Raw genomic sequence first — 22,825 nt, 5'->3', positions numbered from 1 at the left:
TGTTATTGTTACGTGCAAATGTTTCCAAAGATCAATTTGAGTTCTTAAGGTGCAATGCCCACCCCAATTCCAAGTCTGTACAACCCCCCAACCCCGGGAAACCAATTTCTTGCTAAAAAAAATGTGGGGGGGGGGGGGTTACATCTTTAAGAGGGTGGTGGCTCGATAGAAGATTTTACAGCATTTACATTGCAAATTAAAATACACAAGCACTGATATACATGTAACCTAAAAAATAATGATGCCTTTGAAAATGATAATTATAGAGAATACCCCAAGCAAGGGGGATGGAAAAGCTCACAAATGCACAAATGACCCCCCCCCCCCCCCACCCCTGGGATGGACAGAGCCATGAATTTGTCCAATTTCATGATGGGAAAACCTCACCTTTTGCAATAAAACGCAAGATTGTGTGTTCCAGAAAATATCCATACCTCTCCCATTGAAGGTTTTTTTGCTTTGAATCCCCCTCCCCTCTGAAAATTGCAGTAAAGCCCCATACTTTCCTTTAAAACTTTTGGCTTTTGAGAACCCCACCCCACCCCACCCACTCAGAATTTCAATTTACCTTCCATGAGGTGGTTATGGATATTTTCTGGATATGCACATTTCAGGGCCAACAAATCAGACCATAGACACTATAGGTTTCAGTACTGAGCAATAAATTTTGCAACATGATCTATACATTTCTTTCTTTCTTTCTTTCTTTCTTTCTTTCTTTCTTTCTTTCTTTCTTTATTTCTTTCTTTTAGAGAACCATTTTTATTAAAATGGCTTCATCTATTTTTTGTGCGAGGATGTAAGAGAATGGATGAGGAAGGAGGGATTGAGGAATATGATGACTTTTTCTATGGTAAGACAAGATTAGATTGTAAAAAACTATTGGTGAAGACGTGAAGTTTAAATTAAGGCTAAAATTACTTTTGGATTGTCAACTAAAATCGAAATGACTTTGTACTGATTTCATCTCCCAGTAGATTTTAATAACTGAAAACGCAACAAAATAGCAAAACAGGTTGTAAAGTTTTTAAAAGCCTACATGTATTTTGTGAGGTCTTGTAATGCTCATTTTTTTTGTAATGTTCTTTTTTTCTGTGGTATCAACAAAAGATCAAGTAATTGATGGCGAATCACTAAAGTGCATGAATGAAGAAACTCTTAAGACCCTCGTGCCCCTTGCCGGTCCCAGTTTGAAAAGTAATGGGTAAGATTAAGAAGTTGAATGCCCAGGAAAGCATGGAAAATTGTTCATTTCAATCGATGTCATCTGGAATTCCAACCATTATGGTTCAAGAGGACGAACCTCTGGCTCCTGATAAAGGTGAACCATAAGGCACAAGTGACAAAAGAACAGGTATTATCAAGTAGGACTTGACTGTAATAAATATTTTTAACTTTAGTTAATGTTGTGGGGTGTAATCATTCACATGGAAGTCAGAGCCACTCAGAGGCAGGGAGGTTAGATAAATAATGTTGCAGGGAGGAGGCTTTTCTTTCACTTTTCTATTACTGATTTTCTCTCACTTGCTCAAGACGTCTGTCCAATACTCCAGTATTAAAATTACTTGTTCATTTATTAATCAGTTCCAATTTTTTTTTTCTTTTATGACCTGTCTACTAATATTTGGCCATTAATCGTTATTTTCAAGCAGCATTATAGATTATCACTAGCAATTTGACTGTATTGAGCTTTTTGTCAAACTTTAATCAATTTTAAATTTCCTGTTCAGTAGTTTAATGTGACTATGATTGCACTACGTTTATTGTGCCACTGTTATTCTCGACCAGTTCATCTTGTTGTGGGCTAATCCATAGCTATGTAAAGTGGATTTTCCGCTTTTGACTAGCTCCAAAGTTGAGTCGGATTAATTATTTAAACCACTCATTACTTGGAACATGATGAATTGGCAGATGGTAACAAGTGGTCAGTAACAACAAAACCGATAACAACTACCAGTACCACAACAACAAATTTTGCCTGAAAAATGAATTTCTATATGAGCAATTTATTCAGGAACATGACCAATCGAACGAATTGTGACCAATTTCTTTTCATCTCCAAGCTTAGATTGAAACGGTATTATCATAGAATAACGAAACAACGTACTTTATTATGGGTCTATTTTTATTATTTTTCTTGTTGTTGTTATGTTGTGGTTATCCATCTTTAGCTTTTTAGAACTCCCTAGAAAGGTGTAGTAAAATGATTTAAATAGTGAAATATTAGAAAGAGTTTAAAAGAACTTCAGCGGCAGGGGAAACTTGAGTCTGCTGAGTTGTTTTTCCTCCAGCATTTCACGTTCTTCAAACCAAGAAAATAATAGAGGTGGGCCCATAAAAGTTTCAAGAGCTTCATTCAACTGAAGGTGTACATATCTCCCATTTCATAACACTGTTAATCAATGTTATATATGGTATTGCTTAACTATATAAATCATAATTAACACGGTGTCATATCCGATTTTTTTGTCTTGTAGAATGGCAGTGATGCAAAAGAAGTGGCAAAAGGCACAAGGGAAGGAATGTCTCCCCTATCTTCCCTCCCTTATCTTTGAAGTAGAAGTTCACTCCCCAGACAATATCTTTATCAGTGGGGAGCAGGATCTCATTTTGAAGATAAATGGAAGGGCATACCAGTGCCCTGATCACCTTGCTGTTCTTATATTTCGTGTGCAATATTCAGTACCCAAAGGAATGCATGAACGTATATATATTTCTACAGATACGTGCTTAACGTACATGATAGCGTAAGACTTCTTACGAAAGTGATGCAGCTCTTGAATGAATTGAACTGTAAGGGCCACTGAATTATAAATAACTATTTTGGTTTAGACATTGCAAGGTTTTTTACTGAAACCTGTATGTATGTTGATTAAATAGTCCGTCCTAAGTGTGTTTTTTTGTAACTAAAGTGAACAGTGTTTTTGTCACTGATTAAATACTGAGAAGGAAACTAATGAAAACTTAGTAGCCATTACTGTACGTACTCTTAAGTTACCTATTTTCCCTGTTTAGTTCACTACAAAGAGTGTTAACACAGCACCTGTATGGTGTTGTTATAACACAACTAAAAGTGTTGATTTACACAAATTTAGTGTAAAATACTCATTGGTGTAAATTGACCTAATTTCGGTGTGCACACAGCTGCAAGGTGTTTTACACCATATCAGTGTCATTGGTACACTTTTTTAGTGTAAAAGAAACACTAAAGCAGTGTTAAGTAAGCGCCATTGTGGTGTGTTTCAACACCTCCATTGGGTTATATAACGCGACTTTGGTGTTAACTTACTCTTTTTTGGAGTAAAACTACCCTGATTATGTGTTGTCATAACACTGCGTAGGTGTTTTTAAACGCAACCGTAATCGTAATTATTTGTAATTTACACCATGTTGGTGTAAATGTACACTGTTGCAGTGTTAATAAAACACTAAATTGGTGTTCACACAGCTGCAAGAATTTACACTTTTTTGGTGTTACCATAACACTCTCGATTTTTCTGTGTAAATAAGAAAATTGGTTTTCTTGCCTTAACTCGCAAATTGGCCAAAATTCACCCTGAAATTTTAAACATTAAATTCGCTATCATAAACAATCCTCGTGTTCACAAACCAACCGTACAGAAAAGTTTGCACACTTTCTACCAACAAAAAAATCTTTCTCTAGAAGATAATTTCGTGGTGGTAGCGAAACTAGCCTGCAGGTTATACCAAACTGAAACAATTTAAAAAAAACAATGTGGAGGATAACCCAGAATGGAGTAGTTCCCATACAAACACTGTTAGTGTGTTAACACCAAATACAATAAGGGAATAAAATGACCTTTTGAGGGAATATTGTTTATTTGCGCCCGCGTAGTGTCATTTGTGGCCCGAGCGCGAAGCGCAAGGGCCACAAATGACACTACAAGGGAGCAAATAAACAATATTCCCGAAAAAAGTCATTTTATTTTCATTATTATCAATAAACAAGGCCAAATAACATCCAGATAGGTAACACATTCAGTTTAATGAAGTTAGCATCATGATTTTCAATTCAAATAACACAAGTACTTCGTCGCAATGAAAATTATACACGATGCTACGGAGGCTTTTGTCTTATTGTGTAGTTGAAGTATAAAAGAGCTACCTGCAGTGTCTCTGAAAATAATGAGCAATGGGTTGATTCATGGATAATAATACTTTACAAACTTACATTTTCCGATTGAACTTCGGCGTAAAATTCCTGCAACTGCTTTAGCTAAATTAGCTCGACCGGAGATACACAATTCAAGTGAACGATGTTTCGTTTCTCGCAAGGCAACAAGGAGTTGCTCTCTTTGTCTCTTCGCCTTTTGCATTTGCTTCTAAATCCGATTTTTTGGCTGTATTTTGCCCATTTAAAACAAATAGACTTTGATTTCTCCTACCGAACACAATTCGCTTGTCGAAAAACTGTTCTAGACTCTTGCTGTACGCGTACGCACCTGAATGGTTTTCCCGCGTCAGCGACGCTGATTGGTTAACGTTAATCGGATGATGAACTGAGAACCAATCAGCTGCAGGGCCGTTAATGCATTAACAGCCCGCTAGGAGTCATTTGCGGCCCGCAAAGCGCGTGTTTTCAATAGGGCGGTTTTCAATTTGGCCGCGTGTATTGATAATAATATGGATTACTACAGTATGTGGCCCTAAATCCGGACAGCCCTTGGTCCAGACACTTTCGATTCATCGTGTACTTTTCCGAGAGCTGACAAAGTTTGAATAAAACCGAATGTTTTCAAAGATTTCTTGATCTGTTTGCTGTTTTAACCTCGCTCGAAGGCTTTCCTGCTGGCGGTGAAGAGTGAAGGTAGGTGAAGTTTGTTTCCGCCATGTTTGTTTGTTCATGGCGCCTCAAATTAACTGGTTTTCTTTTCATTCCGGTATATCAGAAATAAGTGCGCTAAAAAAGGTAATTTTTGGTGTAATTGATGTTTAGAAAATATTATTTCGACTAATGCAAAAAATGAGATTGACCGCTTGAGTTTCCGTCCAAAGTAACGAATTAAAATTTCTAAGTAATTTTGCTGACTAGGTCCTTGGTCCGGACCTGACGGCTAACAAATATAACTTAAAAACGTCTGAAGGTGGCAAGCTAAGTTTTACTGAAAGAACAAGAGTCTGACAAAAGTTATACCTTTCTTTCGTCTGTGTTCTAAGGCATAATAAACTTCATTTTACAACAATTAAACTATAAGGAGAATTTAAATTCAAACTTTGCAAATCACATTTATCAGGATAGTAAGAGCTATAGTTTATAATCACTGCATATTGTGGATGAGACGAAATAAACCTCTCTTCTCTAAAATTTTTATTTTATTTTTCTGAATTCCACTAAAGCATATTAAAAATATGCAAAGCGCTTCTTAAGATTGGATTTTAAACAATTATTGCGTAAATATTGGGTGCTGTCCGGACCAAGGACCCGCTGTCCGGACCTAAGGCCGTCAAACCAAACCATCGTTTTCAAAATTTACAGAGTGATCGGGTAAGCACAGAAGCTGTTTTTCCACGTGTTAGCTGGATGTCACGGTCGATCACTTACAGGGCAAATCTCAGCTCACTGCTCTTTTTCTAAGCAAAGAAGTTCATGTTCGCGTCTTTTTCGTCCGGACCAAGGGCCACATACTGTATATGCACACTCACCAAAACGACCAATATTATAAACAAAAAATCAGGGCAGGAAATTGGCCAAGAGCTGCACTAGTATAATTAGTATAAAAGGCCGAGTTACCGTTACTAAAGGTAAATGTCACACCAGAAACCTCGACAGTTGTTTTCCCGTCTCTTCCGTACCATGACGGGGGACCAATTATTCTCGCTAATATTTTATACCCTTTACCACTTTCTACACGAACTGGATGACCAAACAACACATCAAAGGCATAGTATGCTCCAGTCTCGTCCTTCTCTGAAAAATACGATTCAGATTGTGTAACCAAAATGGAGTTATCAGTTATATTTTTCAACTCCGCGTGGTTACTTTGTACTGGCCACCTGTACAGCCAAAGAGCTGAAATCCATGTAAGATACATGCTTTGCTAGCAGTTACACAAATATCGTTATGTTGTTCGCCAAAAAGGCCATCATAGTTCCACCCGCCTCCTTCGAAGACCACCCTTTCAAACCTTAAACATCGCTGAAACTGTCTTATCCTTTTGACTTCTATAAATGGCAACGGCGATGATAATACATCGCCGTAGTACTTTATCATGTCGGCAACCTCTCTCGTCGAAAGAATGTTGCAGTCAGGGACAACAGAAGCAAACTCCTTCAGTGACATCAATGGAAATCGTATCGCCTTTACGATCTCTTCCCCCAGAATACGTCTCTTCGCATCGCCGTCTAGAGTTATTCCTTGCCTTTCACCTTCTTTTGTGGCCCAGCGATCAACAGCTTTAAACAGTTCCACTTCCTTCACGTTCAACTTTTCTTTTTTCACAACAGACTCGACAAGGGATCGTTCAAGTGTAACAAATTCATCTGACGTCACAGCTTCTTCTGTCTGCCTCTCAATCACTTCCCAGCATCGACCTTCCAAATCTTTATCTTCAAATTTCTGAGCGTGCGACAGAATGCAAAACACGTTTGATGCTTTCAAATTGTCTCGCAGGTATTCGTTGCATTTCTCAGCGAGTGAAGGCACCATATATTTGTTCGCCAAGTACAGCACTTGCATCACATTACTTCCGCTTAAATAGACCATTTCAAGGTTACCGACGCCATTTTGCAGGAGGTGCAAAACTACTGGGACGAGCGCAAAGTTTACAGTAAATGAATGGAAAAAGTCGGGAGTTTGATGCTCAATAATTTGACTGAAGGTCGACATTCTGCAATTTCTATTAATTACAAACTAATTTAAAAGATACCAGTTGAAAGAGTTTACCGATCAAATTTGAGAAATTAAGTCTCACGAAGAAAGCCACAAATTAAGATTTTGATTTTCCATACATTTGTCTGTAAAATCGACCGCCATTCGCAGGAAAATTTAGAAGCATTTGTATGAAAAACTAAAAATACGATTTCTCGCTTCCCAGGGTTCCTAAACCCTTCAAATTTAATCGTATAAAACTTTTGCTATGTATCCTTACTTCGTAATTCATAGAAATTGCAGAATATCAATATTTTCTCAAATTATCGAGCTTCAAACTCCCGATTTTTTCCATACATTTACTGTAACTTTTGCGCTCGCCCCAGTAGTTTTGCACCCCCGGCAAAATAGCGTAGGTAACCTTGAAATGGTCTATTCACTTCGTCGCTGTACAAGAAACGAAACAACTCCAACAGACTCTCGTAGTCACAGTCAGGCAGTTCAATATAGTCTGTAGTCTCCGCCATTTGACCATAGAACATGGCAAAGAACACAGGACTGTTGATCGCAAGCACAAACTTGTGAGCTGGAATCACCATCTTCATACGCTTGCTTTCACTGTCGCCAGTCGACGCTCGAACAACAAATTTCACATCGCTCAACAACTCGTTGTTAAAAATAAACGCGGTTCTGCTTCTGATAGTTGATCGTTTCGTCTGCCAGTTCTCCTCAACAGCAGCCATCTTCGCTTTCTGTATCTTTGAATATCTTTCCAAACGAATACATGTACTCGGACAACTCGTAACGAGAATGGATTCGATCCCGGGAGGCCTGGACTCCATGCGGTTGACTGTGGTCATTTGAGACTGCGGGCTCGTTATAAGTCACGCAACACCGTTACCGTGATTTAGCGATCAAATGCAAAACTACAACGCCACTTCCGCCACTTTCTTAGGGCGCTTTCCATAAGACAGAACTGGCCGGCCGGCCCAGTGGTTTTAAATCCACCCATCATTGTATAGTTATAATATTAATGTATTGACTGATTTCATCCTCTCTTGCTGATTTGACAGGACAAATTCGACTATTAACAACAGAATTTACGTTCTCGAATGTACCGGACCAGCCGGGCCAGTTGTGACAAATGGAAAGCGCCCTTAGAGTTCGAAGCAAAAATGTGCGAGACTTTTTAGTATAGGCAAAACGTTATAAAAACTGCGAAAACAGCGAGAATCTTCCCCTCCCCTACTCATGCACACCTTCTTGGGTAAAAATATACTGTATATATGTCCCGACAACGCTCTCTGTAACTACGGTGGAACTCCGTTAATACGGACGCCACATGCCAAAACTGGAGTGTTGCCGCCCGTATTATTGGGGTGTCCGTATTACAGTTGTAAGCGGGTTCTCAGCCCGAAAAGTCACGGACACATGTTTTATCGACACAAAGACGAAAGCAGTTTACGCTGAACAAAACTTTCTTCAACTGTACTGTAACTGTAACAAGTTTAAACTATGGAAACCTTACGGTAATTTATCATACTCTCTGAATAAAACAAATTTTATAGTACTGCTTTTAAATTTAGTTGAAAAAGTCCGTGACTTTTCTTCGCTTTTCTTTATACAAGGAATAAAGCAAACATTTTAACAGCAACAAAATGTTGTTAAGTAGACTAGGGAAAGCTTTCACTCATCTTCTCGTACTCTCGGACTAAAATTACTTTACTGATCTTAAATCTCAACAACGTGCACAGATAAATAATGTCCTGAAACAGGGTTAACGATATATGACTGGTTTCACTCGGTTAATTTTTGAGAAAATATACGAGCTTTTCGTCGGGACAAACGAAACTGTCCGTCATATCGGGGTTTCCGTACGAACCAAATGGGTTTTCAAATAATGAATTGATTACAGTGGTGTAACTTAAGTGTCGACCGTCCCCCAGCCCTAAGATAATTTTCTCGCCAGCGCTCCTCGGGAGGCCTGAGGGCTAGAAGACGGCCGATATTTTGCACTAAATATGCCTTATTGTTACTCGTTTTCGCAATCAATTGGAGAAAAAACGCGACAATTGTGTTCAGTGTCTCCAGATACTTTTTTATCTGAATCATATGTAATGATACCTTATGGAACAATAAATTTACGTATTTACTTGTGGTTGTGAGCAACGAGGGTCTTCCAAGGGGGTCCATGTTCTCTTGTTCCCCCCAAAAAATTTCCCTTATCTTTACTTGTTCATTAAAAGTATTTTGTCGATTTTTGTGATCCCTGCTCCCTAAAATATGAGAAACGCACTTTTGTTCCCGTGTTCTCAGCTTTATTTTCCTTTTTTCCTTTTGTTACCAATTAGTAACCCGGTTGAGCCCCCCGGGGGGTACTCGACATAATTTCGGGTAGGGAGCTCGAGGTGCGGCCCGGCCTCCGAATCCCTGACCCTGTTTAAGACAGATTGTCAATATCGCTACCCCGTCTAAGACATAAACAAGCACCTCACTAGCTTTGATGTGATCGTGAATTAAACTAAGTATCAATGCCAAATTCAACGTAAGTCAGCAATACGGAACAATTTGTGAATATTTGGCTGCAGGCATATAAGCCTATCCTGTTTGACATTGGTTCATGCAAAGATACTCTGTTTAAGACGAAAAGGGGGAAATATATACCCCGTTCAAGACAAAAAAGCCTGAAAACCATACCCTATCGGGCCGCACGTCCCCGTTAAGCCCTAATAAGGGAGTTTCCCCCCCGGGGTTGAGCCACTTGCTTGGCAGCCGGTACTCGTTGCACTATGCCAGAGGTAAAGAAACTTCGCCTTTTTCCGTGTTAACGCAGCAGACAGCCAGATGACTTCTTTGGTACTCAGCAAAACGTCTTTATTGTTGAGAAAACCTTGTCGATACCTTACACTAGTTCACAATACAAACTGCTAAAGGTAATCGATTTGAAAAAGTTCATACGTTTTGCGTATATACTACCCTTGCCTAGGTAAATACAGGTATCCTTTGCTATTGATATCAAGTACAAAAGAAATGTATTTTTCAAAAAAAAGTTAGTTTTTCATGCGGAAAATTGGCTGGGTTTCCGAAATATAATATTCTCATTGGTTGAGTTATAATTAAAAATCCAGTTTAAAGTTTATACGTTTACCGCGAGGAATATATAGCAAGAATAAAAGATCTCTTAAAAATGCAAAATCTATTATGCTCATGAATAGCTCATCCCATTAGTATATTTTCTAACCATAGTAGGTGTTCTTTTTAAGTCTTTTCCTAAAGTAAACTTCGGTAACATTACTGTAATTATTGTAACTATTCTACAAGTATTGTAATCAGTGCCTTTAATCTATTCATAATCATGTGTAAACTCACAGGTATTTTCTGAGTTCGTTTCCTTATACGTCTATTAGGTAGGGGTCTATTTCCCTTCCTGCCACTGCAACTGGCACGACTGACATAGCAGTGCACGTTACAGTTACAATTGTTGCAGCGTACGCTACAAAAAGGGTGATAATGATCCTATCGTGAAGAAGCAGCTACGAGCCGGTTTTGTGCTCTCCATGGATGGACACAACACAGCACCGTTCAGAAAAAACAGAGCATTGAGTGGCAGCAGTTGAAAAGTCGATTTCTTTCATTTTACCTCAATAGCTATTTCAGTTACTTCATATTTTCTTGATAGATAAGAATCCTGATGTAGTTTGTTTCCGCCAGAAGTCCATTTATCTCGAGAAAAATAAGAAAATCGGCTAAATTTTTAACACGAAATTCGCTACCATAAACAATCCTCGAGTTCACAAACTATCAGTACAAAAAAGTTTGCTGACTTTCTACCAACCAAAAAAATTATTTCTCTAGAAGATAATTTCGTGGAGGTAGCGAAACTGGCCTGCAGGCTACACTAAACTGAAACAATTTAAATAGTAATGTGAAGGATAACCTAGAGAAGAATTGTCCCCACACAAACACTGTTCGTTGGCATGCACCAAACACAATATGGATAACTATTTGCACACTTGTCACAATAGCTAATATTACAAGCTAAAAATCAGTGCAGGAAATTGGCCAGTAGATACAGAAGAACGAAGGTAGGTACATTTACTAAAGGTAAATGTCACCCCAGAAACCTCAACAGATGTTTTCCCGTCTCTTCCATACCATGACGGGTCATTAGCATATACTGAAGACGTACACACGTGTTTTATTTGCTCAACGAATTTTTCAATTTTACTACTTGAATATTGCTACAACTGACGGAATTTCCGCTCCAATGGCCAATATTACAATTCTCTCAAGCAAGCTTGGCTATCTGGAAGCAAAAGATCAATTTAAATGGTACGGAAATTTCGATGAACTCGTCACGCTTGTAAAGACCTTGCTGGGAGCTTCTTGTGATGGTGCCATCTCGAGCGACCCTACACACAACTTATTCGTGTACAAAACGGATGCCGTTATTGTCAAATGGTATTCTACAACCAATACCCTTCAGACACAAGGCTCGGATTTCACCACACTCAGAGAAAAGCTACGCAAACTTTTCGATGCGAAGGATGAACAACTCGTACTACAAGCCACCGGCATGGACATGTCAGGTTCAGATGACTCGTCTTCTGCAGCGATTAATATCAGTACACCGTTGGATATAGAGTCATCAAATGCCTCCCCCCACAAAACCAAATGTGGAGGCTGCTCAGTTGTCGAATCAAAGCTGCTTAACCTCGAAAAACAATTCGAAATCCTTCGTAATTCAGTACCTCTGAATGATAATATTCAAATTATGGATCAAAATAATCACACCTTGAAGCAACAAAACAACGAGCTTTCGCGTAAGAACGACGAGCTAAACATGAATCTTAAAGCAGCCGAAAAGAAAATACGCGACCTGGAGAATGAACGTCTAAGTTTAATCACTGCTCTACGCCTCCTACACGAAGAACTAAACACAAATGATTCTGGAAAAAAGGAACATCCAGCGAACTCGATTCAACCAGAGTGGCAAGATGTACCATATTCCAAAACAACTAAATCAAAGACTCAAATCCCAAAGGAGCGTGCACCCTCAAGCTCAACGCGAGAAGCTACCAAACCCAGCAAAAATACCAAAAAACAGCCTTCGGAACCCCAACCAGAGAGATCTTCAATAACTAACTCCGCTGTCATTATCGGTGACTCAATCATCAAACATCTACAAGGCTATAAGATGAAGAAGAGAGCCGGCTGTAATGTCTTTATTAGATCGTTTCCTGGTGCTCAGACAGCTGACATTGCTGACTACATAAAACCAACAGTTCGAAACAAACCTAAATCGATCATCATTCACACAGGCACAAACGACATTCAGACCAAATCTCCACAACAAGTTGCCGACTCCCTCGTCGACATAGCACAAAACATCAATCACGACCATCCACACATTGAAATAGCCTTTTCACAAATAATAAACAGATCCGATGACGCAAATCTCAACCCGAAGATTGCTGATGCAAACAAACGCCTACAAAAGTTCTGCGCTCAACGAGGCTGGGGCTGGATCTCCAATGATAACATTGATGAAAGCCACCTAAACAGAAGCGGACTTCACCTAAACATGTCGGGAACCAAACAGCTGGCCACGAACATGCTGAAATATCTTTCTCGCCAAAATTGATCGCCTATGGCTACTACTCCGTTATTAGGTGAGACTCCTACTAATAAGTATATTGATAAAGGTGCAAATTCTCCTGCCGAAATTAATTCCAAAACAAGTCCTCACCCTCTTCATGAAATTAATAAGTTAAAAGGTTTCAAAATAGCTAGCCTGAACATCACAAGTCTCATAAAACATATCGACGAGCTTAAAATGTTAATGGAGAACAACTCCCTTGACATACTTGCAATTAATGAAACAAGACTTGATGAATCGATCAATGACAATGAAGTAGCACTACCAGGCTATAGCATAATACGTAAAGATCGCAACCGTCAAGGAGGCGGTGTAGCTATGTATATTAAAGAAAACATTGCTTTTGTCGAGAGGGAAGATCTTGGATGTGTACACCTGGAGTCACTAACCATCGAAATCTCAGCTAAATTTACCCAGCCATTTTGTGTTAGCACATGGTACCGACCTCCAGGATCTGACCTCGACCTCTTCGACAAACTTGATGCACTCTTAGCTAAACTAGATAATGTAAATAAGGAATCCGTGATACTTGGTGATTTTAACTGCAACTTATTAGAAGCTAATGCAAGTTTACATACGAAAAGGTTGCTATCACTTTACGATGAATATCAATATAAGCAACTAATTAAACAACCAACCCGCATAACTAAAACATCCAAATCTCTGATTGACCATATAATTACTAACTCGCCTCAACATATATACAAGAGCGGTGTGTGCCATATTTCAATTAGCGACCATAGTCTTATTTATACTGTTCGCCGCTTAGTTTCCCCAAGGGGGCAACCTAGAATAATAGAAAAAAGAAGCTTTAAAAACTTTGATAAAGCCTCATTCTTAAACGATCTAACTGAAGCACCCTGGGACACAATCGAATCTTTTGATGATCCAAACAAAAAATGGTCAATCTTTAATAATATTTTCACCAATATTCTTAATCTGCATGCGCCAGTTAAAACCAGATATTTGAGAAATAAAGGGGTGCCGTGGCTTAGCTTCGAGCTTAAAAAGCTTATGTTTCATAGGGATGCCTTGAAGAAACGAGCCGTAAAAAATAACTCCCAAGCGAACTGGAACGCTTATCGCAAAGCCAAAAACGAACTAAACAGGAAAATGAAGGAAACTAAACGTGATTACTTCATAAATAAGATAAATGAAAGTTGCAATGATATAAAAAACACCTGGAAAGTCTTAAATGCAGCTATGAGTAAAACATCGAAAGTAATCCGAATTAATAAGCTAAAGGCGAATGAAGATGACATTACTGACCCCAAAGAAATTGCAAATCTGCTCAATAAATATTTTGTAAACATTGGACCATCTCTTGCAGAACATCTACCTACTCCTAACCATGATTCCATAGAACTCCATACAGAAAGATCACAATCCTTTAAATTTGAGCAAATAAACTGCAACATAGTTGAAGAAACCATCAGAAAACTCTCAGCAAACAAAGCTACTGGTCTGGACAAGCTCCCGGCATCGATTTTCAAGCTTGCCTGTAATGTTATTTCCACGCCACTCTCCCACATCTTTAATGCCTCAATTTCAAGTGGCATCTTTCCTGATGATTGGAAGGTCGCTAAAGTACTTCCCAAGTATAAGTCTAAAGATAGATGTGATCCAAGTAACTACAGACCAATCTCCATCCTACCAATAGTCTCAAAAATTATCGAAAAAATAATTTTCTCCCAAATTTATAAATATCTAGAAGAAAATAATATTCTCTCAGATCACCAGTCAGGGTTCAGACCATTAAACTCAACACTAACAGCCTTGCTTAAAGATACCATTGTTTGGTTAAAAAATATGGATGAAGGTAAAATTAATGTTGCTGTTTTCCTGGACCTTAAAAAGGCCTTTGACACAGTTGACCATGATATTTTAATTAAAAAAATGCAAAGTTATGGCATAATAGCAAACGAATTAAAATGGTTTAGATCGTATCTAACTAATAGAACGCAATATTGTTATACTAATGGGAACATATCCAACTGTGAAAATATAAAATGTGGAGTCCCTCAAGGCTCTATACTGGGCCCTCTACTTTTCTTACTATACATAAATGATTTGCCTGGTTGCTTAACTTATTCCATTCCAAGTATGTATGCTGATGATACCAGCATAACATCAAGTGGCATCGATACCCATTCTATTGAGCTTAAATTGAATGAAGACCTAAAACAACTAGAAAATTGGCTTGATGCAAATCGCCTCAGTATTAATGTGGTAAAAACTGAATATATGATAATTGGCTCTAGAAAAAGGCTAAATCACGCAAATTTAGACCTAAACCTAAAGATTGGAGATACCAATCTAAAACGAGTTGAAAAAACAGTGTCGCTGGGTGTCACCTTAGATGAAAACCTTACTTGGAAGGAACATGTTTCTAATATTAGTAAAAAAGTTAGCAAGGGCTTAGGTGTCCTAAGGCGAACCCGTGAAATACTCCCTAATGATTCTTTAAATCAAATCTATAAATCAATTATACAACCTCACTTTGATTACTGCTCGCCTGTTTGGCACACATGTGATAAAGGGTTACGGACAAAATTACAAAGACTACAAAATCGAGCAGCAAGAATTATCACTAGGTCTGGCTATGAAGTCAGATCTGCTGATCTAAGAAAGGACCTAGGATGGCAGCCTCTAGAAGATCGCTGGTACCAACAAAAAGTAACAACTATGTACAAAATTGCCAACAATCTGGCACCACACTCGTTGGCACGAAACTTCATTCCAGTTAGAGAGACTCATCACTATGAAACTAGAGGCTGCCATATAAACCTATGTGTTCCAAAACCTAACACAGAGTTCCTTAAAAGGAGCCTCGCCTATAACGGAGTAGTGGCATGGAATGCACTTCCTGTAGAAGTCAAAAAATCGAAAGACCTAAATATTTTTAAGAGAATTGTTAATTATTAATATATATATTTATAGATTCTACACATATTTGAATTCATTATTTATTTTAAATTGTAATTATATTAGAGCACGGATCTCTGGAAGACCATTAACTGATGAATGGGATTCCGTGGGTAAATAAAGTTTTTCTTACTCTTCTTCTTTCTTCTTCTTCTTCTTACTCTTTTCTTACGGGGGACCACTTACTGTTGCTGATATTTGATACATTTTACCACTTTCTAAACGAACTGCATGATCAAACAACACATCAAAGGAAAAGTAAGCTCCAGTCTCGTCCTTCTCTGGTAAATACGATCCAGCTTGTGTAGCCAAAAGGGAGTTCTCAGTCCTATTTCTCAGTTCCGTGGTTACTTCGTACTGGCCACCTTGACAGCCAAAGAGCTGAACTCCATGTAAGGTAAATGCTCTGCTAGCAGTTACACAAATATCATTAAATTCTTGGTCCAAAAAGGTATAATTCCACCCACCTTCGAAGACCACTTTTCCAAACCTTAAACATCGCTGAAATCTTCTCATCCTTCTGGCCTTTATGAATGGCAACGGCGATGATAATACGTCACCGTAGTACTTCATCATGTCGGTAATCTCTCTCGTCGAAAGAATGTTGCAGTCAAGAACAACAGAAGCAAACTCCTTCAGTGACATCAATGGAAATCGTATCGCCTTTACAATCTCCTCTCCCAGAATTCGTCTCTTCGCATCGCCATCAGGAGTTATTCCTTGCCTTTCACCTTCTTTTATGGCCCAGCGATCAACAGCTTTAAACAGTTCCACTTCCTTTACGTTCAATACTTCTCTCATCACAACAGACTCGACAAGGGATCGCTCGACTGTGACAAATTCATCTGACGTCACAGCTTCTTCCGTCTGCTTCTCAATCACTTCCCAGCATCGATTTTCCAAATCTTTCTCTTCGAATTTCTGAGCGTGCGGCAGAATGCAGAACACGTTTGATGCTTTCAAATTGTCTTGCAGGTATTTGTTGCATTTCCCAGCTAGTGAAGGCACCATATATTTGTTCGCCAAGTACAACACTTGCATCACATTACTTCCGGTTAAATTCACTTCGTCGCTGTAGAAGAAACGAAGCAATTCTAACAGGCTCTCGTAATCACAGTCAGGCAGTTCAATAGAGTCTGTAGTCTCCGCCATTTGACCATAGAACATGGCAAAGAACACAGGACTACCGATTGCAAGCACAAACTTGTGAGCTGGGATCACCTTCTTGCTTTCACTTTCGCCAGTCGACACTGGAACAACAAACTTCACATCGCTCAGTAACTCGTTGTTGAAAATAAACGTGGTTCTCTCGACGACAGTTGATCGTTTCGTCTGCCAATTCTCTTCCACATGAGTCATCGTTAGTACTCAAGTACAGTCTTTCTTTCTTTAGTTTTGTCCCTCGGCAGATTTATTCGATCGCATTGCACTCGAAACAGGAAAAGTTACCGCTGAATTGACCATTGTTGCGACTGCAGGCTTACAGCGTGTCACGCAACTGCGTGACGCGGGCGTAAATATTTAAAAACTGCATTGAAACTCTGAACACAGACCACCCCAAACCTCTGATTCTTTCTACTGTTGTTGATCGTTTTGTCTGTCACAATCTTACGCATTACAATCCAATTTCGCGTATGTGATCAAGTTCTAGGGTGATCAAGTTCTATGTAATCAAGTTCTAGTTCTAGGGTGGCTAACAAGTGAGTTCTGATTATGCATGAGTTTCTCTCACCGGTCCTAACCCTAACCCTTGGGGTTTAGGGTTAAGCTTTTTTCGCTAGGGTTAAGCTTAGGGGTTAGGGCTAGGCCTGTAATCCCAAAACTGTAGCTAGTTTCATTGTTTTGCGAAACAAAAGGTTTCCCTTCGTTTGTAAAAGAAAAGTCAAAAAGAAGCCATGCGGATTAGTCAAATTAGAAGGGAGTTCGGCCTTCACTAGTAAATCGCGAAGGTTAGGGGAGCGCCTGATAATAATAAAAACCTTTATTTAACCACGATCTGTTTTAAAGCAAATACATGCTTGAGGGTTCGTGTGTACGTGTGACTAACTACCTACCTAAGAGAAATTAATATTACATTGTAAGAAACTAAAAAAGCAACAACAGGCAACGGTTGAAAAACGGTTTTGCAGCGGTTAGAAGAGAGTAAATGAAAATGTCTTTTGATAATGTTAGAGATGTGAGGAAGCGATGGATTAAAAGTAGTTATGTAAGGCAAGTCTACGGGGGATGTCGGTCGTGCGTTGTATTTGTTTGGTGACAAGGTTACGGTTGTAACCTCGTTTGAGAAGGTACGTTGTAAGTTGGGCAGCGCGAGTATTGAACGTTTCGTCGGTAGAACAAATGCGTCGTAAACGGAGTGCTAGACTGAAAGGAATGGCTTTTTTAGTATGTGAGGGATGGCAAGAAGAGTAAAGTAAATGTTGGTGTTTGTCGGTAGGTTTGGTGTAAAGGTCAGTACTGACAGTACGTCAAGAAAAGGTACGTTAGTTGAAGAATGTGAGCTGGTGAATTTGATGGTGGGATGAATGCTGTTGAGATAATCGATGAAGACTTTTAGGTTATGCAGACCTTCAGTCCAGATCATAAAAATATCATCGATATATCTAAACCAAGTGTGGGGTTGGAATGGGGCACTTTCTAAAGCTTTGGCTTCGAAATAGCCCAGGAAAAGGTTGGCATAAGATGGAGCCATTTTGGTACCCATGGCTGTGCCGTGGATTTGAAGGTAGTGGTTATTGTTAAATGTGAAGTTGTTAAAGTTGAGAATCATACGAATGAGGTCACAGAGTTTGGTGGTAGGAATGGTTTTATGAGAGGAAGTACTAAGAAAGTGGTCACAGTCATAAATACCTTCATTATAACAGAGAGTTGGCGGGTAAAGTACTGATGGTGAGGAGTTTGTTAAGGAAGTCGTTAATATCTTTAACAAAGGATGGTATTTTATGAACTAAAGGTTGAAGGTAGCAGTCAACGAAGTGGGATATGCGTTCAGTGGGATGGCTATTAGATGAAACGATGGGGCGTCCTGGATTGCCGGGTTTGTGTACTTTGGGTAGTATGTAGAATCGTCCTGGTTTTACGTCATCCCATTGTACCTGAAGAAGGCTGGTTTGGCCAGCCGAAATAAAGTACAAAACTAATTCTCTCATTCTACGTTTTATCGGTCTCTGCTTTTCAATTTCAGTTTTCTATGTGTTAAACCGATTAGATCACTCAGTTGATCCAACGTATACCGGTAGGAGATCGTACACAGGGTTTGCTTGCTGAACTTTAAATATATGGTGCCTTCACTACCTGGGAAATGTACGGAATATCTGCGAGACAATTTGAAAGCATCCAACATGTTTTGTATCTTATCGCACGCTCAGAAAGAAAAAGATTTGGAAGATCGTTGCTGGGAAGTGATTGAGAAGCAAATAGAAGAAGCTGTGACGTCAGATGAGTTTGTCACACTTGAGCGATCCCTTGTCGAGTCTGTTGTGAAGAGAGAAGTATTGACTGTGAAGGAAGTGGAACTGTTTAAAGCTGTTGATCGCTGTGCCATAAAAGACGGTGAAAGGCAAGGAATATCTCCTGATGGAGATGCGAAAAGACGAATTCTGGGAGAGGAGATCGTGAAAGCGATAAGGTTTCCATTGATGTCGGAGAAGGAATTTGCCTCGGTCGATACTTGCATTCTAACTTTCGAAGAGGCTGAGGACATGATAAAATACTATAATGATGTTTTAACATCATCGTTATTTTTTATACAAACTCCTATAATTCAGTCTTTTCATCGATGCTATAGATTTAGACGGTATCTTTGTGAGTGGGAATACCAGCGCGGAAAGCCAGGCATTCTTGATTTCACTGTCGACAAGCCTATCATGTTACACGGAGTTCGGCATTTTGGTTTTCTTGAAAGTGCCGAGTACACAGTTTCTATAGAAGTTAAAGATGCCACAAATGGCTCTTTACTGGGAAAACAATCAGGATCCTACATCTCAGAAAAGGACGTGACTCATTCTTATTATACCTATTTTGGCTTTGTTGTACTGTTCGATCGTCCAGTTTTTTTAGTGGAAAATAATGCGTACAAGTTAGTGTCACTTATCAAAGGTCCTGAATCATGGTACGGAATAGAAGGGAAAGCATCTGTTGAGTGCCAAGGAGTAAAATTCGTCTTTCCTACTATTGAAGATATAACCAACAATGGAACCTCTCAAATAAAGGGCCAGTTTCCCACCTTACTGTTCAGCTAATAAAGTTGTATGGGTTTTTGATATGCAGTTGAACCTCTCTAATACGGACACCGAAGGGACAGAGCAAAGTGTCCGTTTTAGAGAGGTGTCTGTATTATAGAGAGTTATAGAGGTCACCACTATGACGTCACTTTTATGACTTCACTGACAGCTTAAAGTGTTCAGTAACTAAAATGAGGCTCACACTCGTCTTTCAACTGAATCTAATTATAAATTGATTGATATGCAGCATTGAGACACACTGTCTATCAGTAGAGTACTACATTGTACAGCCCAGCTACATGTACTGTATACGAATCGCTCGTACGGAAAGGAAGGGCAAGCGTTTGTAGAGTGCCAAGGAGTACGATTCACCTTTTGGCGTGCTTCAGCTGGTAGCAGTCATGGAACCTATAAAACAACGGGTCAGTTTCCCACCTTACTGTTCAGCTAAATATCTTATTTATAACGCTTAGATAGTTGAATGGTCTATTGATGACTATTTGTGTATGTAGAGCTCCATGTTCATAGCCTTTATTTTGTGTTACTACGTATATTATTAACTTCATTACCGACCTTGAAAAAGGCTGGATCAGAGCGAACCGAACGTGACGTATAAAAGATGACCGTGACAGGAGCCAAGCTTATTTTTTTCGCATTGAAAACATCTCAATAACATCTCAATACTGAGATAATATAGTTCTGTATGTTAATTCATGTATATCTTAGAATCAATTAAAGAAAGGTATCAAAGCCTTATTGGAAAATTAATTTTTGTACCGCTTCGCAAATGTACTTAACTACGAACTGAACTGTGAAACCGCTGATCAAGCGGATCAAAAACACGCTTTATTTACACCCGGCCCTAAATGTGAGGATGTGAGATAATGATATGAAACAAATCGTGTGAACTGCAGTTACAGCTAATTTGATGAAGGTTGCAGTCGGAAAAAAGCACAAAAGTGCACGTGACAAGACCGAAAGGTGGTCTGGGTATTCACTTGGATTTTGCATATTGGCCTTGAGGATATGTACAAGTTTGTATTTTTGCACGTTAAGATTTTGTTTTTTCCTCTCAAGAGGCCTTTTTTTTGTTGCTTTACTTTTTCTGTCGCATGTGTTTGTGTTTTGAAAATTTTTCTAAAATTCAGGGGGCTAAAAGTACCCTTTTTGCACATGCAGAAGCGCGTACAGAAGCTCTCTACTCCTACCCATACTACCTTTCGGTCTTGTCGCATGCACATTTGCGTTTTTTCTGACAACCTTTCTCAAATTAGCTGTAAACATTTGTAAAGCAACTCAGGGAGTTGCAATGAAAGCCCACGACTTAACTTGTGCCATGACAAATTCGGCAGACACTTCCAACACTTTCGGTTTGTCTAATTTAGAGTATCGTCCTTACTTGGTACCAAAACACGTAAAAAGCAAGAGAAAAATGTCTTGGAAAAAGATCTTGAGACCTTTGTTTTAGTGGCTGGGTTTTTTTACGGTTAACATTTTTTATGGCTAACGGTTAAAATTTTTCAATTTTTACGCCTAACGGCTAAATTTTTGGCTGTTTTACAGGTATTGAGACCCTCAAAAACTACCCAACCTCGTTCCCAGGGCTTTTCCCTTGGTGATTTGGAATCAAGGGAAAAGCCCTGGGAACGAGGTTGAAAAACTACCAAGAAAATGTGCTAATGTAATTACTTACCACTACCGCAGTGCTTATCCGGCCTCGCTTTACGGCAAATTTTATTTTATTTTTTTGATTTGTAATACAAGTAATTACGATGTTGTTAATGATTTCTTTCGACGAGTGGAGTTTTCACGAAATAAGCATTGCCCTTCAACTGATCAATTCTTGGTTTTCACATGACGTCATCAAAATTCTAAAATCCAGGATCGCAAGTCCCCTTAGTTTTTATCCTTCACTGGCTATTAGACGTCCTAAATATATATCTTGTTGAAGGTTTTAAGCTCGATAGCATGCGCCGTCTTTAAGATAAAGCATTTTGAATTTCGGAGTTTCACGCCACACGTGATCAAAAATGGCCGCCAGAAGGCTGTCACGTATACTTAAGAAAATTCTTCATATTGTAATTTTTAACAATCTGAACAGTTGAGATTTTGTAAGAAGTGTTTATCTGAATGTTTACTTGTTCATGATGGTCATCTGACCGCTTTTTGTAGCAGAAGTGAATGCCAGTTGTTTTTGTTGATTTCCGGCCGCCATGTTGGAGCCCAAGCAGTTGGGCTCCAACATGGCGTTTCCATACTGTGCTTTCTAAATTTGCGTAAAACATTTTGATGGATAACTCGATTACGGAATACCGTACAGACCTGAGACTTGGACAAGTAGTTTATATAGTAGTATTGTACAACCTGTAATATTCTTGATATTTTTGACAATAGTTTTGGATTTATTTTTTTGCGGCGTTACAGTGGCGTGACAGTGAAAACCACCTATAATTCCATCAACTTTAGTTTAAACGAAAGCTCTCCGTAACTTTCAGAATTTACTTCGAGGTACAAGAAGGGGTGAATAGGGGTACGAAAATCCGCCGATCCGTGCTATTTTTTGGCCCAATCCGTCAATGATCCTTCAAGCCGCCGTTATTTTCGTTAAGTGATCCGAATCCGCATAACTTGAAAACTTTATGAAAAATATTGAAAAAAAATGTTTGCGGGCCTAGAAAGGTAAAATTTATTGTTTGCAAACAAGATATGTATAACAAAACATAGTTTGTATTTCGAAACAAAAAAAGGTCGCAGAGAAAAATTTTTCATCTCTCCCCCCCCCCCCCCCTCTCCCCCCTCCCTCCAAGAAAATAATGCTCCGTCCCTTAGCTGGCAAGGTCTAATATGAATTCTATTTTTTTTTTTAATTTGGTATCTTTAAGGGGTCAAAAAAGCTTAATCCAAGCCCAGATTGCATGATCTCTTTAGGAGTTTAATTAAAAATTTCCGATGAGCATCGCGTCTGTTTCATATGGGAGTCGTCCCCCCTCAACCAATCCCGCGGAGGGAAAACACTGTAAAGGTCATTAACAATTTAGTCAACAATAACCACGATCACCTACACAACTCAGTTCATCGAAAGGATTTCAAAACAAGTACGCACAGTCACAAGTCGGATTATTATTTGAAATACATGTGAAGTTCAGTGGGCTTTTCTAATTCTTGGGCCTTTGTTCTCAGAGCTAATTT

General features: G+C 39.0%; 3 protein-coding genes and 1 long non-coding RNA gene across 4 annotated transcripts; 2 read left to right on the top strand and 2 right to left on the bottom strand.

Annotated features, from left to right (window-relative positions):
• Positions 1-382: 382 nt before the first annotated feature.
• LOC144633039 (uncharacterized) lies at positions 383-3,142 on the top strand. Its single transcript, XR_013566990.1, has 3 exons — positions 383-853; positions 1,111-1,354; positions 2,478-3,142. It is a non-coding gene; the product is annotated as an uncharacterized LOC144633039 (long non-coding RNA).
• Positions 3,143-5,467: 2,325 nt separating this feature from the next.
• On the bottom strand, positions 5,468-7,572 carry LOC144633084 (BTB/POZ domain-containing protein 6-like). The gene is made up of 2 exons (XM_078491863.1): positions 7,266-7,572; positions 5,468-6,717 (listed from the first exon to the last, which is right to left on the bottom strand). The coding sequence occupies exons 1-2, from the start codon at positions 7,570-7,572 to the stop codon at positions 5,984-5,986; spliced, it is 1,041 nt and encodes a 346-aa protein (XP_078347989.1). The 3' UTR covers positions 5,468-5,983.
• Positions 7,573-10,990: 3,418 nt separating this feature from the next.
• Positions 10,991-12,607, top strand: LOC144633825 (uncharacterized). Its single transcript, XM_078492709.1, has one exon. It carries the CDS (start codon positions 11,097-11,099, stop codon positions 12,471-12,473), a length of 1,377 nt encoding a protein of 458 aa, XP_078348835.1. The 5' UTR covers positions 10,991-11,096; the 3' UTR covers positions 12,474-12,607.
• Positions 12,608-15,566: 2,959 nt separating this feature from the next.
• LOC144633835 (BTB/POZ domain-containing protein 6-B-like) lies at positions 15,567-16,831 on the bottom strand. Its single transcript, XM_078492719.1, has one exon. It carries the CDS (start codon positions 16,770-16,772, stop codon positions 15,582-15,584), a length of 1,191 nt encoding a protein of 396 aa, XP_078348845.1. The 5' UTR covers positions 16,773-16,831; the 3' UTR covers positions 15,567-15,581.
• Between the last annotated feature and the right edge of the window lie 5,994 nt (positions 16,832-22,825).

The sequence above is a fragment of the Oculina patagonica genome, chromosome 12 (genome assembly GCF_052425735.1).
Source record: "Oculina patagonica isolate OP01 chromosome 12, crgOcupat, whole genome shotgun sequence".
NCBI classification, from domain to species: Eukaryota; Metazoa; Cnidaria; class Anthozoa; order Scleractinia; family Oculinidae; genus Oculina; species Oculina patagonica.
The sequence above is the reverse complement of the archived record's forward strand: the minus strand, read 5'-3'. Positions and strand labels throughout refer to the sequence as shown.

Bases quoted from the DNA above. Each gene is read 5' to 3' on its own strand.
- LOC144633825 (XM_078492709.1), top strand. From the start codon at position 11,097: ATGGCCAATATTACAATTCTCTCAAGCAAGCTTGGCTATCTGGAAGCA.
- LOC144633084 (XM_078491863.1), bottom strand. From the start codon at position 7,572: ATGGCTGCTGTTGAGGAGAACTGGCAGACGAAACGATCAACTATCAGA. The intron at 6,718-7,265 runs ATAGACCATTTC...TTGAAATGGTCT, and splicing joins CTTGTACAGCGACGAAGTGA to ATTTAAGCGGAAGTAATGTG.
- LOC144633835 (XM_078492719.1), bottom strand. From the start codon at position 16,772: ATGACTCATGTGGAAGAGAATTGGCAGACGAAACGATCAACTGTCGTC.